This window comes from Cinclus cinclus, chromosome 9, assembly GCF_963662255.1.
Source record: "Cinclus cinclus chromosome 9, bCinCin1.1, whole genome shotgun sequence".
Lineage (NCBI taxonomy): Eukaryota > Metazoa > Chordata > Aves > Passeriformes > Cinclidae > Cinclus > Cinclus cinclus.
The window spans coordinates 8,585,008-8,597,186 of NC_085054.1; the positions used below are offsets into that span (position 1 = coordinate 8,585,008).

The 12,179-nt window shown below is 40.5% G+C and overlaps 1 protein-coding gene across 2 annotated transcripts in view; it reads right to left on the reverse strand.

Annotated features, from left to right (window-relative positions):
• Positions 1-12,179, reverse strand: part of MAP3K20 (mitogen-activated protein kinase kinase kinase 20) — an 83,137-nt gene that overhangs the window by 28,082 nt on the left and 42,876 nt on the right. The window contains exons 9-11 of one of the 2 annotated variants that reach the window (XM_062498204.1): positions 11,464-11,570; positions 4,977-5,112; positions 325-756 (exon numbers count right to left, since the gene is read on the reverse strand). In XM_062498204.1, coding sequence (XP_062354188.1) covers positions 391-756; positions 4,977-5,112; positions 11,464-11,570 — 609 coding nt within the window. In that variant the 3' untranslated portion in view covers positions 325-390. Of the gene's footprint in view, positions 1-324; positions 757-4,976; positions 5,113-11,463; positions 11,571-12,179 lie in introns of those variants that run through there. The other variant, XM_062498202.1, reaches the window with a different exon arrangement.

Genomic DNA, 12,179 nt, shown 5'->3' on the forward strand with positions numbered 1-12,179 from the left:
CAAAAGAAAAATTTGAAGTACATTAATGGCATTGAAGTTTCTCCCAGTGTTTCCAGATCTTAAATCTTAAAATTTATGAAGCCATAGTTTCTGTAATCAGGCACTAGGAATTATAGATAGAATAATAAAATAATAATAATCTCAATTAGTTTGGAAAGTTTAGTTCCAAATTTAGTTTCCAAAATAGAAATAAGTCAGTACAAATGAACAAAAACATATCTTTCCACATACAAATACGCTCAGCCTGGTAAATATCTTTGTTGTTGTTGCTTGTTTGTTTTTTTGTTCTTTTACAGGATTTAAACAGACCAAACTGACAGGATTCTTGTTCTAGAACTTTATTGTTTTGCTTTGCTAAAACGATTTCAGGGTTAATTTCTACAACTTATTTCATTCGCTGCTATCATCTGTGTCATCAAAATCATCATCATCATCGTCATCTGACCAGTCGAATTCACTGAAACCCAAAGCCATGTTGATTTTCTTCCCTTTTCTCATAGAGGTGGTTTTAGAAGAATTCTTTTTGGCTTGCATGTTTATCTGCATTCCAGAATGCAGGACAGATCCTGCTTGGTTCAGAGAGAAGATATCCCCAAAGCCCGTCATCATCAAGGCCTTCAGACTTTGGTTCATGCCAGCTACCTCCCCGTTACTTGTTGCTGTGATCTGACATGACATCTCTGCACTGTTTGACTCCTCTGTTTTAGATTCAAAGTAAGACTCCTGAGACATTCTTGCAGCAAGAGGTAAGAAAAACTATTGAAAGGAGGAAAGGACAGAGCAAAAGTGAAAGTTAGAACCAATTTAAAAATCAAGGAAAAAGACACCACCAGATTAGTCAGCAATCAACAGAAAGCATACGATTAGTGAATCTTAACACAGAGGTCAAGTAAGAATTCATTAAAACAGACAGAGTCCTTCTGGGGTCATTGTTCCTAAACCAAAGTGCAAAATCACTGAGTGGCATGGCAAGAACCATAGACAACAGAGCTTTCATGACAAAAGAAGGTTCAAACTCTTCAATCCTTCATTTTGTATAGCACAAAACAGAATATGACATTTCCCAACCAGGTGCACTGGTTCCAAGGCAATTGGAGTTGCTTAATTCATCCTTTCAGGATTGAAGAATCAATCAGGTTAAGACCAGAGAATCCAAAAAAGCTCTGCAGTTTGATGCAGAAGTAGCAGCCCCTAAATACCAGAAATGAAAGCAGCAGCAGACTGGCTTTGAGTGTATGCTCGAAAGGAGAGAAAGGGTCACCCTGCAACAGCCACAATCAGAAGTGAGTCTCTCAACAAAGCAAAGGACAGGAGAATTGGCCTCCAGCCTGCACCAGCACCACACCTTCAGAAGCCATCCCAAGGACAAGCAGGCAAGGGAAGAGGGGTGGTTTGGGTCAGCTTATCTGCTTCTTCAGCTTTTTTTTTTCCTTCTTTTTTTGCCTTTTATTTTCTTTAGTGGTATCAAGAGACATCTGTCAATTGGTTGTATATCATATTACATTTCTATTAATCTTCACCTACAGACAATGGCATTCTCCTGACCCAGTCTGTAGTAACAAATGAAATATGCTCTCTTCAGGTAAATTATTAATGCCTCTTCAGAGTGGCCAGGCTAGTAACCTCTGTGGCATGTCTGCCTATGTTTCACAGGGAATAAAACTCAGGAGTTTCACCCTAAATTAAACTACCTACCTGTCTCGGGGTGTCAAACTGAGACACTACTAAAATAACAGCAAAGGAGCTGTGCATAAACACCTGCAGTAGCCTTTCTTTCCAAAGCATCTGTAAAACTACCTCCCCAAAACTCATTGGTTTTCATATCTGTTTTAGCCTGATCAGAAAACTGACTGAACAGTCTACGGCAGTTGATCACAACAGGTTACAGGGGTGATTATGGTGATGCCCTGGTATGTAACACAAGAGGCTTCACAGCCAGGGTTGTTCCAAGAGTGCCCATTTCTTGGTAAAATCACTTACACTGACTGATTTTTTATCATTAAAAAAGACAGTATCTGTCTTCTGTTTGACTTGAGCTTTCCCTACTTACACAGACGCACTATTTGCATTCTGGTTAAGTAAAGTTAGTGATCAGGGTTTAAGAAACCAAAACAAAAGTAAGAAGTTGGGATGATGGGGTGCCCTAAGTACTCTTCATACATCCTATCACTATCTGATGAAAGAACCTGCAGCTAAGATTTTGTACACCTGGCTGTACAAATCCCCCTGGTTACACCATCAACAGCATTCTAGTTGGATCAAGGACTACTAAAAGCCCTTCCTGATAAAAATAAGGAATCTTTTAAAAACAAGACCTAGTACACAGCACACATGCTTCATTCCCAGGTAGTTACAATCATTGTAGAACCAAAGAAGAGCATCCCCTGACATACGGGAAGAATTCCCAACGAAAATCAACAAAGCTGCAAATCAGCTTTCCACTAAAACACCTTTAAGGAGTAATTGACTGTTCAAGGTCTGAGAGTGGGTAAGCTGTGAATGGCTCATTTTGCAAGTTATAATCACTTTACTTCCTCTGTATTTTGCCATCTCGTTATCTGGATAATTTAAACAGTTTGTTGGGACAGGACAGGCCTTATACTGACACACTGCATATGATGACTATCAGAAGAGACCCTTAGAAATAGCTGGGATTCACCAATCTCTCCAAATTCCATGATTCTTAAACGATGACCTGCAAGTACAGGGCATCACAAGTGATACATGAATTTCATATGTTGTTCACTGTCTTCCTCTAAATAAGATGTTCATCTTAGCTACATACACTAGCCTTGTAAAGTCAAATCTTTTTTCAAGAGAAGTCTCCCGTTTCATGGCAGCTATGGATATCTTTTACTCCACCAAAATGCTCTAGATTCCCTTGCACTAGACTCTTGGAGATATGCACAAAAGAATTTGCAGAGACCAGACTCAAAGGTGTCTGTTGTATAAGATGCAGCAGAAATAGGATGAAAACAAGAGGAGAGAGAAATGCATAAAAGCATTTCTAAATACTGGCCTCATCGTTCCCTCATGATGATATGTGTGAAGCTATACTTTACTCTTTGGAGCAGGAGCAGCCTGCCACTCATAGCTACCATGCAGGATGAAGCTTTTACCAACCCTACAGTACTGGAGAATCAAGTGGCAGAGACAGTTCAGCTGTTCTCCTGTCATTTGGTTTAAGTTTCTACTCCTGCACACCACTGTTGGCCTCTGGTCTTTGCTGCAGATCCAAGTGAAGAGGTGACTGCAGAACACAGAGCAGAGACAAGACTACCAGCTAAGACACAACAAGGTCTAGTGTTAGCTAGAACCAGGTTTATGCCTAGTGGGAACCCTAAGATGTGTCTGGTTGCCAGATCTTTATTCCTGCTGTTTAGTCAAGGTACTTTAAAGTCACGCACTGCAGCTCTCTGTTCTAACCCTCTAGGTCTGATGCTGCTGAGCAGACACTGAACTAATGGAGGGAGACAGATGCTTGACTCTCAAGGGTTACAGCTTGCAAACAGAATATCCAAAGATATTTTGGAAATTATTTAGAGCTATGAATTTACAATATAGTTGTATGTGTAACCAGTGCTACGAAAAGAACCAATCCTCCTTGAACTAGCCCTTTCTTTTCCAGTATGTCAAAATTCTTCCAATAAAAGAGCTTCTTGAAAAATATGTTCTGTGTAAAAGCTCACTTAAGCTGTATGTAAAAAACAAACCTGTATTTCTCTAATAGAAGAAATTACATTTAAATGCAATAGGAGAGTTGGGTTAATGCTATGCAGAAAGACAGTTCATGCTTAGCACAATAGGCCTTAGCACAATGCTTTATTCTTGCAGCAATGCCAGCTCTAAGTGAAAAGTACAAGTCATAAGGAAGTACAGCATAAAAAAACCCTAGGGCCTTGCTGGTGAAAAGGTTTGCTCATTAAGGCTGTGTCTCATGCTGTGCACAGGATAGAGGATGGCCCACAGCTCAGTTACTGGAATCTTGCAAGTGTTAAAGCAGGCATACAGATATCTACTGAAAACACACAGAATCTGCACACAGGAAAACATTTATCCTCCATGATTTCATTACTGCATGTTCGCAGCTGGAACATAAACATAACTTCATTCAAAGAACAGCAATAAGCTACACCTTAAAAACAAGTCATATGTAAATGGGTCTGGCTGGAATCAAGGTTAGAAGTAGGATAAAATTGTGCATAAGTAAAATCATAACGCTACTGCAATCTCAATTTGGTATTTGTTTTAGCTAGTGCTCTAAAAACAAGTAGGTATCACAGTAAATTTTTTAACAACTCTGTTGTAATATGTCTCGCCATGCACTGACCCTGTGGGTCCTCCCTCTGCCAATCAGTGGTTAAGAGCATGGTATTTCATTAAGAAATGCAAGATAATACAAGGAAGGTTTTTTATTCCATTTACTAACAGAAATGTGGGAATTCTACTGGCTGGTAACTGGCCAGTCAAAGTTATGTTAACTATAATTATTAACAAAACCTTAAATTAATACATCAATTTTTGACCCCCTTTTCACAGAATGGGAATTTGCTTCTTCTCGAAGAAAAAGAACAGATTCATAAAAATCTGTGTAAGTTTCACAACATGCCTTCTGGAAGATACATATTATTCTTACATTTAAGACCAAATCCTACATTCTATAAAGCCAACAACTGCCTAGTTGAGAAAATAATTTACTGAATGTAAACAACTTTTAAAGCTGAAAACTCTAAATAAAACAATGGGACACTATTTAAAATGCCCATGTCACAGTATGAACTATCAGTAATATGTGGTATCTAATGTATTAGGTGAAATTACAAAATAAATTGTTATCTGCAGTGATGCAATAAAATTGGCCCGAAGGAACAACTAAAAACAGGAGCACTAGTTCTTTGGTATATCTTGAGATTTATATAGACAAAGCTCCAAATACTTCTGACACAAGATGAAAGGTTGAATTATTGTCTACTTACAGGAGTATTTGATTGTTCAGTTAACTTCTGCTCCCACATCTTCAAACGTCTCTCCCGCTCCTTTAGTTCCTGCTCTTTAAAGCTCAGATCACGCTCCAGTTTCTTTAGTCTCTCTAAGGTTGCCTCAATTTCACATCTGCACGGAGACAATTTGTTACGTCTTGTCTTTTCCTGACAGATATAAATTGTTAATAATTCCCACTTGAATGTTAATTAAATGTGAAAAGCTGAAAAGTACAATACTAACTCAAGCAGTTCATTTAATTACCAAATGCAAAGTCTTCCACAGCTTTAGGAAGAAATGGTAATGTTTATACTTCAGAACAACCATAATACCTTCAGTTGAAGAAAAATAACATTTAAAAGAGTAAAATAACATGTAACAAAAACATTTTAAAAATGAAAATGCCTTCTTTTCCCCCAACATCATGAAACATGATCTGATCCATAAAGAAACTGCATTAAGAACTGGTAGTGGGACAAGCATTAGCAACACAATACAGACAGTCCAAGAAGCCCATTTGTCTGGGTTTATAACTTGACTATAAATAGTATTTGGACTTATACTCAAAGTGCACAGAAGCATTTTGTGGGGGAATGTTTTCCCCACTTGCCTTCCTGTTTCTTTAGGTGAAGATACAAGAGCAAAAACACAAACTGTGATACGAGCCAGTCCTGAAAATGGTCACAAATACAAGCTTCTCAAGTTTGGAGAAGTTGTGAAAATTATTTACTTTTCCCCCCTTCTCACCATACATGCAAAGTTGTGAAAAGTAGGAAGAGCAGGAAATGAAGGCAGTACTCCAAGAAAGTTGCAGACACCATCTTTATTTGGTTCCACTGCACATACCTCCTGTAACGAGGTAGTTTCCTTTGACATACGTTCTGATGGACAGTGTATTTTAAACACATGAACTGAACTGCTCTTGGAGAAGAGTGTAACAAGTTCTGCACTACACAAATGCACAGAAGGTGAACAACAATTCTGTCACCAGATTCAGACATATATTTTGCTTGTGGGGGAACCAAAGAAAAATCTCCAATTAGTGTCAGAGGTTGTACTTGCATTTCACATTTCTGTGCCTCTTTGGGAGATTGTGCACTGCCTGTCACTTGTATCCTGACAGTTGTGGGAAGTCAATCACAGTGTTTTGTTTTTCTCCTTGAAAAAGAGAGCTCCTAAGAAGACAAGAGATCCTGAAGAGAGCTCCTATAAAGATAGCTATTGGGACTCAGCAAGGCCAAATATTCTGCTCCAACTTCCACATTATTTTTCTTGTGCTAATATAATGTGAACAAAATATACTTCTTCTGATGTTTTCAAAAAGAAAGTACAAGGACTGACAGAATTAGCTGTCATTTCTGTTTGGGGTGGAGAAAGATAATAGTTGTTTCTGTAAATCTCCTATCCTGGCATGAAATGATTAAACTCTTCTCCACTAAAAGAGTTTAACCTCTCAGTGTGGGAAAATGGCGTGCCCAAATAATCTATTTAACCAATAACATAAATATTTCAAATTTTATGGATTTCTCACTTTGATAAAGCATCTCTTTCAGAGAGCATTGCTTACAAAGTACAGTGAAAGGATTCAGAGCTAGAATAACCAGTAAGTCCTACTGCAAACTTTGCTACCATGCTTAATTCTACTGCAGAAATCAGCCACCTGGGGGCAAAGGCATTTATCACACTGGAGTCCTGCTGAGTGAGCTGTTCTATATGGTGGTCAGAACAAATACGCCTCCTAATTACCATGCTTCAGATTTCAAGAAAAATTCTCTATCATATTTAGGCATGCATAGATTAAGATTGATCCCTGTGCTGGGTAGAAAGTGGACACACATCATAATAAACAGACAACAAGGGAACAAACTAAAAGGCACTGGACTGAAAGTCAGAAAGTAACTCCTCCCCAGACACCCAAAGCCCTCATAAACCCTTTCTGTCAGGTGCAACACATATTATGCTATCTACTGTGGAAACAGCAGTTTGAGGGCAGTTGCAAGCACTGCTTTTCTTAGTTTGTCTCTCATCATTGCTGCTACTTACACGCAACTCTGCAAGTTTTTTAATATGTAAATTACATCCTCTTTTAAAATAATACTATGCACTAGGGGAGTCCTGGTAACAATAGTTTTCTCTCTGTCAAAAGTCTGCTTTGTACTGTAATTATCTCTCTTCATTAGACAGAAACTTCTCTTATAATAAAAGGTTAGTCTGCAAAAACAGTTGCATTCTGAAAAATAATTCCACTGCATAATGAAACTGTGTAATTAAAGAGAAAGCTACTGTACATTGCCCAGTTAATGAGTCTTACTCCATAAATGTAGCAGCTTGAAACATTATACATTGTAGGGCATGTGGATTTGTTTGCTTCTGTAGTGTGGGTTTACTGGTTTTTCTAGAAAAAATTCATTCTGTAATACAGAAGAACAAATACTGCATTGCTAGAAACTATAATGCTAAACATTCACAGATTAAAAACAATGACTGGCATTTCTTTATATGTCTTGAATTGCTACTAATACACAAATATAAGTATCACTAATAAACTATTTTAATCAGTGGAGCAGCCACTCGTGGGGAGAAGATGGAAGGAAAGATGCAGTTAGTATATATGACTAAATGCAGATAAATGTGATCTCTCACTGAACTGAAACATCATTACTTCTACAGTAATTTTTTCTGACTGTAATACAAGTGACTTGGAAAAGGGCTCCAAAAGGATCACAGAATATGAACTTAAACATAGGGTAGACCTAGGCAACCCAAGCATAAGGCAGTGCCCTTATTTTATTAATAATAAAAATGTGCCAAACATGCGTGGAACAGTTAGGAAAGAAGACACTGAATTATTTTAAGGAAAAACAGAATGAGCAGATAAAAATATTAATATAAAAATTAAGACCAGAAAATATTGCAAATAGGACTGCATTATATAGGTAAGTCAAAGCATCATCTGTGTTATCAACTCCAGCAGTCACGTAGAGACTCAGCCCACTCTCAGTTTTCATGCCAGCCACTCAGTGAAACTGAAGACTCCAGTTACTTGCTGTTATAGCTACAATTTTGGCATGTCTATACAAAAAGAACCTCAGCTTGCCTTTTTTTTATTTTTTTTTTTTAAGAGTGGTGAAAATGCAATCCAGCTTGTCTGAGCTTTGATTTGCTTTGGTAAGTGCAGTATCCTTGTGAAAGTGCAGTATCTGGATCATTAATTCAGAGGTCCCTCAAAGGAACAAGCATAATTTTTGCTTTTCCCAAGCCTACCCTTCTCCAGGGCTCTGATATCCAGGCTTCATTAAAATTCCCTATTTTGTGATCTCATTCTTTCCCTGCTGCTGGTTCCACTATCTCTTTGCAAATCCCTATGGGATAAAAAACCATGGAAAAAACACAAATCATCAGTAAAAGCAAAAATTTTTCAATGCAGAAGTTAAAATACATTAAACTTCTGCGCAATTGTTTTTAGTAACAAACTTAGGTCTTTGTCTTTTAGTATATCCTTTGGGATCACTTTATGCATTTTTCATCTACTTCAGGTGGCAAATCTTTTGCATACTTTCTGTTTATTTGGCTAAACATTCATGAAAGCTTCCACAGAGACACAGATTTTGTATCAGGGCAGAAAGCTGTTACCAGAATTTGGATAGCAGAGCACTCCCCAGCTTCCAAACTAGTGCCCACATGATTTGTGCTCGTTCTGAACGCTGTTTTCATTTTAGCTCAATTAAAAAATCATCTTCGCTTTCAAGCAAATCATGTCCCATCACCAACTTTCATTTTCTTTCACATTTCCTTGTCTCCAAGTCATTTATTCTTCCAGAAAAAAATGCCACATTTATTGTTAAGACAAGTCTCCATGGTAAGAATTTTTTTCATTACTTGACAGTACCAAAGAGCTTTTTGTTGCTGCATGGCCTTTCATTAACACCTTTTCAGACATTCCTCATCTGAGAAATTCAGGTGTACCAAAACAAAATTAGCAAGACATAAGTGGGTCACTTGAGTCACACTTCAAGAAATAAACAGATTAAGTTAGACAATGTTTGTTACCAAATGTCAGCTAGTACAACTGTTATTTTTCTATATTGGCAAGATTTAAGTAGTTATTTGCTTTTCCTAAAGGCATTTGAATATTTGCTCATGATGCCTTAAGTTTTAGCTTTTATATTTTTCAGATTGGGTACTGCCTTAGTGCATGACTCTGAACTTCATATAAATTGTTAGCAAATTCTCCTCACAGTTTAGTTAGACCAAACAATCCTTTTCCAGGCTGAGAACCAAGGACACCATTACAGCTTTGGGCCCAAAATGTGTAAGCAACAGCAAAGCAATCTAGGAGAATGGGACTTCATAACCTGAAGCCGTAATCGGACAATTAACCCCAATGTGTGGATAGACCAAAACTTACAGAAGTGTGAAAACTCATGAACAGGATCCATCCTGCATCCATCTTGGGTAGAGCCACGGCTGGGCTCTTGCACTGCCCAAGGTTTATCCTTTGAAGACCTTTTAATAAATACCTGCTTTACTCATGTAACATTGTCTACCCTCCGTTTCAGGCAGCCTCTTTGGGCACCATTCATCTTTTAAATAAATATTTTTATTATAATAAACCCCTCACGAGGGTGTACTTGTTTCCCAACCCTCCTTGTTCTGTCTGCCGTCAAAGCCACCACACGAGGCTCAGAGTCTGCATAAACAACGGTGGCCATTGAGGCATTTCAAGTACCACCATGACTCCCAGGCCCCAGAACACTGGCACGGGGTGAGGGGCGCAGCGGCCCCGCGGTGCGGGCAGGAGCAGGGCGGGCTGGGCCGGCCGGTCCCTTAGGGAGGGCAGGAGCAGCGCCCGGAGCAGGGCGGGCTGGGCCGGCCGGTCCCTTGCTAAGGGCAGGAGCAGCGCCCGGAGCAGGGCGGGCTGGGCCGGGCCGGTCCCTTGCTAAGGGCAGGAGCAGCGCCCGGAGCAGGGCGGGCTGGGCCGGGCCGGTCCCTTGCTAAGGGCAGGAGCAGCGCCCGGAGCAGGGCGGGCTGGGCCGGGCCGGTCCCTTGCTAAGGGCAGGAGCAGCGCCCGGAGCAGGGCGGGCTGGGCCGGGCCGGTCCCTTGCTAAGGGCAGGAGCAGCGCCCGGAGCAGGGCGGGCTGGGCCGGGCCGGTCCCTTGCTAAGGGCAGGAGCAGCGCCCGGAGCAGGGCGGGCTGGGCCGGGCCGGTCCCTTGCTAAGGGCAGGAGCAGCGCCCGGAGCAGGGCGGGCTGGGCCGGGCCGGTCCCTTGCTAAGGGCAGGAGCAGCGCCCGGAGCAGGGCGGGCTCGGCGGGGCGGCCCCGCGGGGGCGCAGTGCGGCGCTGCCGCCAGCAGATGGCGCGCAGCCCCCGCCGCCCGGCCGGGCCCGGGCCGGGTTATTTATACCCCGCCGTGTGACCGGGGGCGTCCCAGCGACAGCTCAGTTTTTCCACTCGCCCCATTAAAAATCTACGTCTTGCCTTTCCTGGCAAAGCAGCGGAAGAAACGCGGGATTGCCGGGCTTGACACAAGCCCCATTTCCATGTGCTCTTTCCCATCCTCCACCCCGTCCCCGTTTCTTCGATGCAGGGAATCTTTCCGTATGTCTGCTCCCTGCTTTTTTGGCATAGAGCCAAAGCTTCTTAATATAGACTGAGACACGATCATCTGCAAAAATCATCTCCCTCCCTCTGCAGATCTGTTTTCAATATTCCATCTCAAACAGAAGGCTGTACTGGGAAGGAGCGAGTTTTCTAACCCACAAATAAGCTTCAGGGACAAGTTTTTGAAGTTCTGGCACATAACAAAGAAGAGGCTGGAAGTTTTACGGCAAAACTGTAATGTAATAAAATTGTCTCAAATCTCATCTCCATTTATAATCACTTATGAATAACAATTAAAAATCAGCAATAGCTAAAATCATATATGCTCAAACAATGCTGGAACAGTATGTAAAAACACTACTGGCCTGGGCATATGCTAGATATGTGAACATAGTTCATACAAAGGAGAGAACACAGTAAGAATGTCAGAATGCATACAAATAGAGGCTTGATTTGGAAGGGGGGGGGGAGTTATCTTTTATCTATTATCTTTTTTTTGTTTTAATACTAACATCACCAATACACTGTCTATGAAAATGGCATCAAACCTACATGTTATTTGAGTTCTTTTGCCCCCACACTATTGACTGAAACCTTGTAATTGGTTTTAAGATGTGAATCACAAAACCATAAATATCATGATGCCTAAACCAGTGTAATATTAAATACAGGGTACAGCTAAGTGCATTGGCTCCTAATACAAGTTTCGCAACATTCTGGGCATTCCTGAAAAACAACAAGGTAAGTTGTGTTCTAAAAATACTTCAAGCATGCATATTTTCTACCAGTACATCACTGGAGTCTGATGTCTTTCTGAAAAAAAACTACTCATACCATTTCAACGTAAAACACATCATATCATCTTGGGAGGAAGAAAACTTACCTCCACTCCGCCTTGTTATGCAGGAATGAGTTACACTGGTCTGGAAGACTGCTGTCATTTGACATAGATTCCAGGATTGAAATAATCTGCTTGAAAGATGGTCTTTTCTGAAGGAAAAAAAAAAACAAAACAGAGCATTTGCATTCATACAAAACTACTAAAACTATCTGCAGGAATTTTTCAACTGAAACAACACAATTAACAGGAATTGCCACACTTCTTTCTGGCCACAGCATCCTTCAAGAGGACTCTAAGTCTGTAAATGGTTTCTTTTTGTTCTTCCTTTAAAGAGAGGTTTGGGAAGAGTCACACAGGCTAGTAGGACTCAAGCCTTTAGCTGTCTCCCATGTCTACCAGTGAAACAGTGTTAAATATTGGATTCATCAATAATCATCTAGATTCTTAATTTGAAAGAATAATTTTTCTCAAGATAAGAGGGAAAATGCTTCCAAATAGAGAAGGCTGGACCATCAGCAACTGGTAATTATACAGCCAGCATTTTACAGGTATTAACATAAACTCTTTGGTGTGTGAACAAGCCATTTAGCTGCCTTTCAGTAACAGGTTTCTGGCTGCAATTCCCCTCTTGCAGAGGAGATACTTTCAAAAAACTCTCACTTAGCTACTTCAGGAGCAGCCTGGGAAGAACCGAAGATTGAGGCTAGGGAAGGATATCTTGACTGGCAGCTAAGCTCAAGTTAGTGGACTCTGTGCTC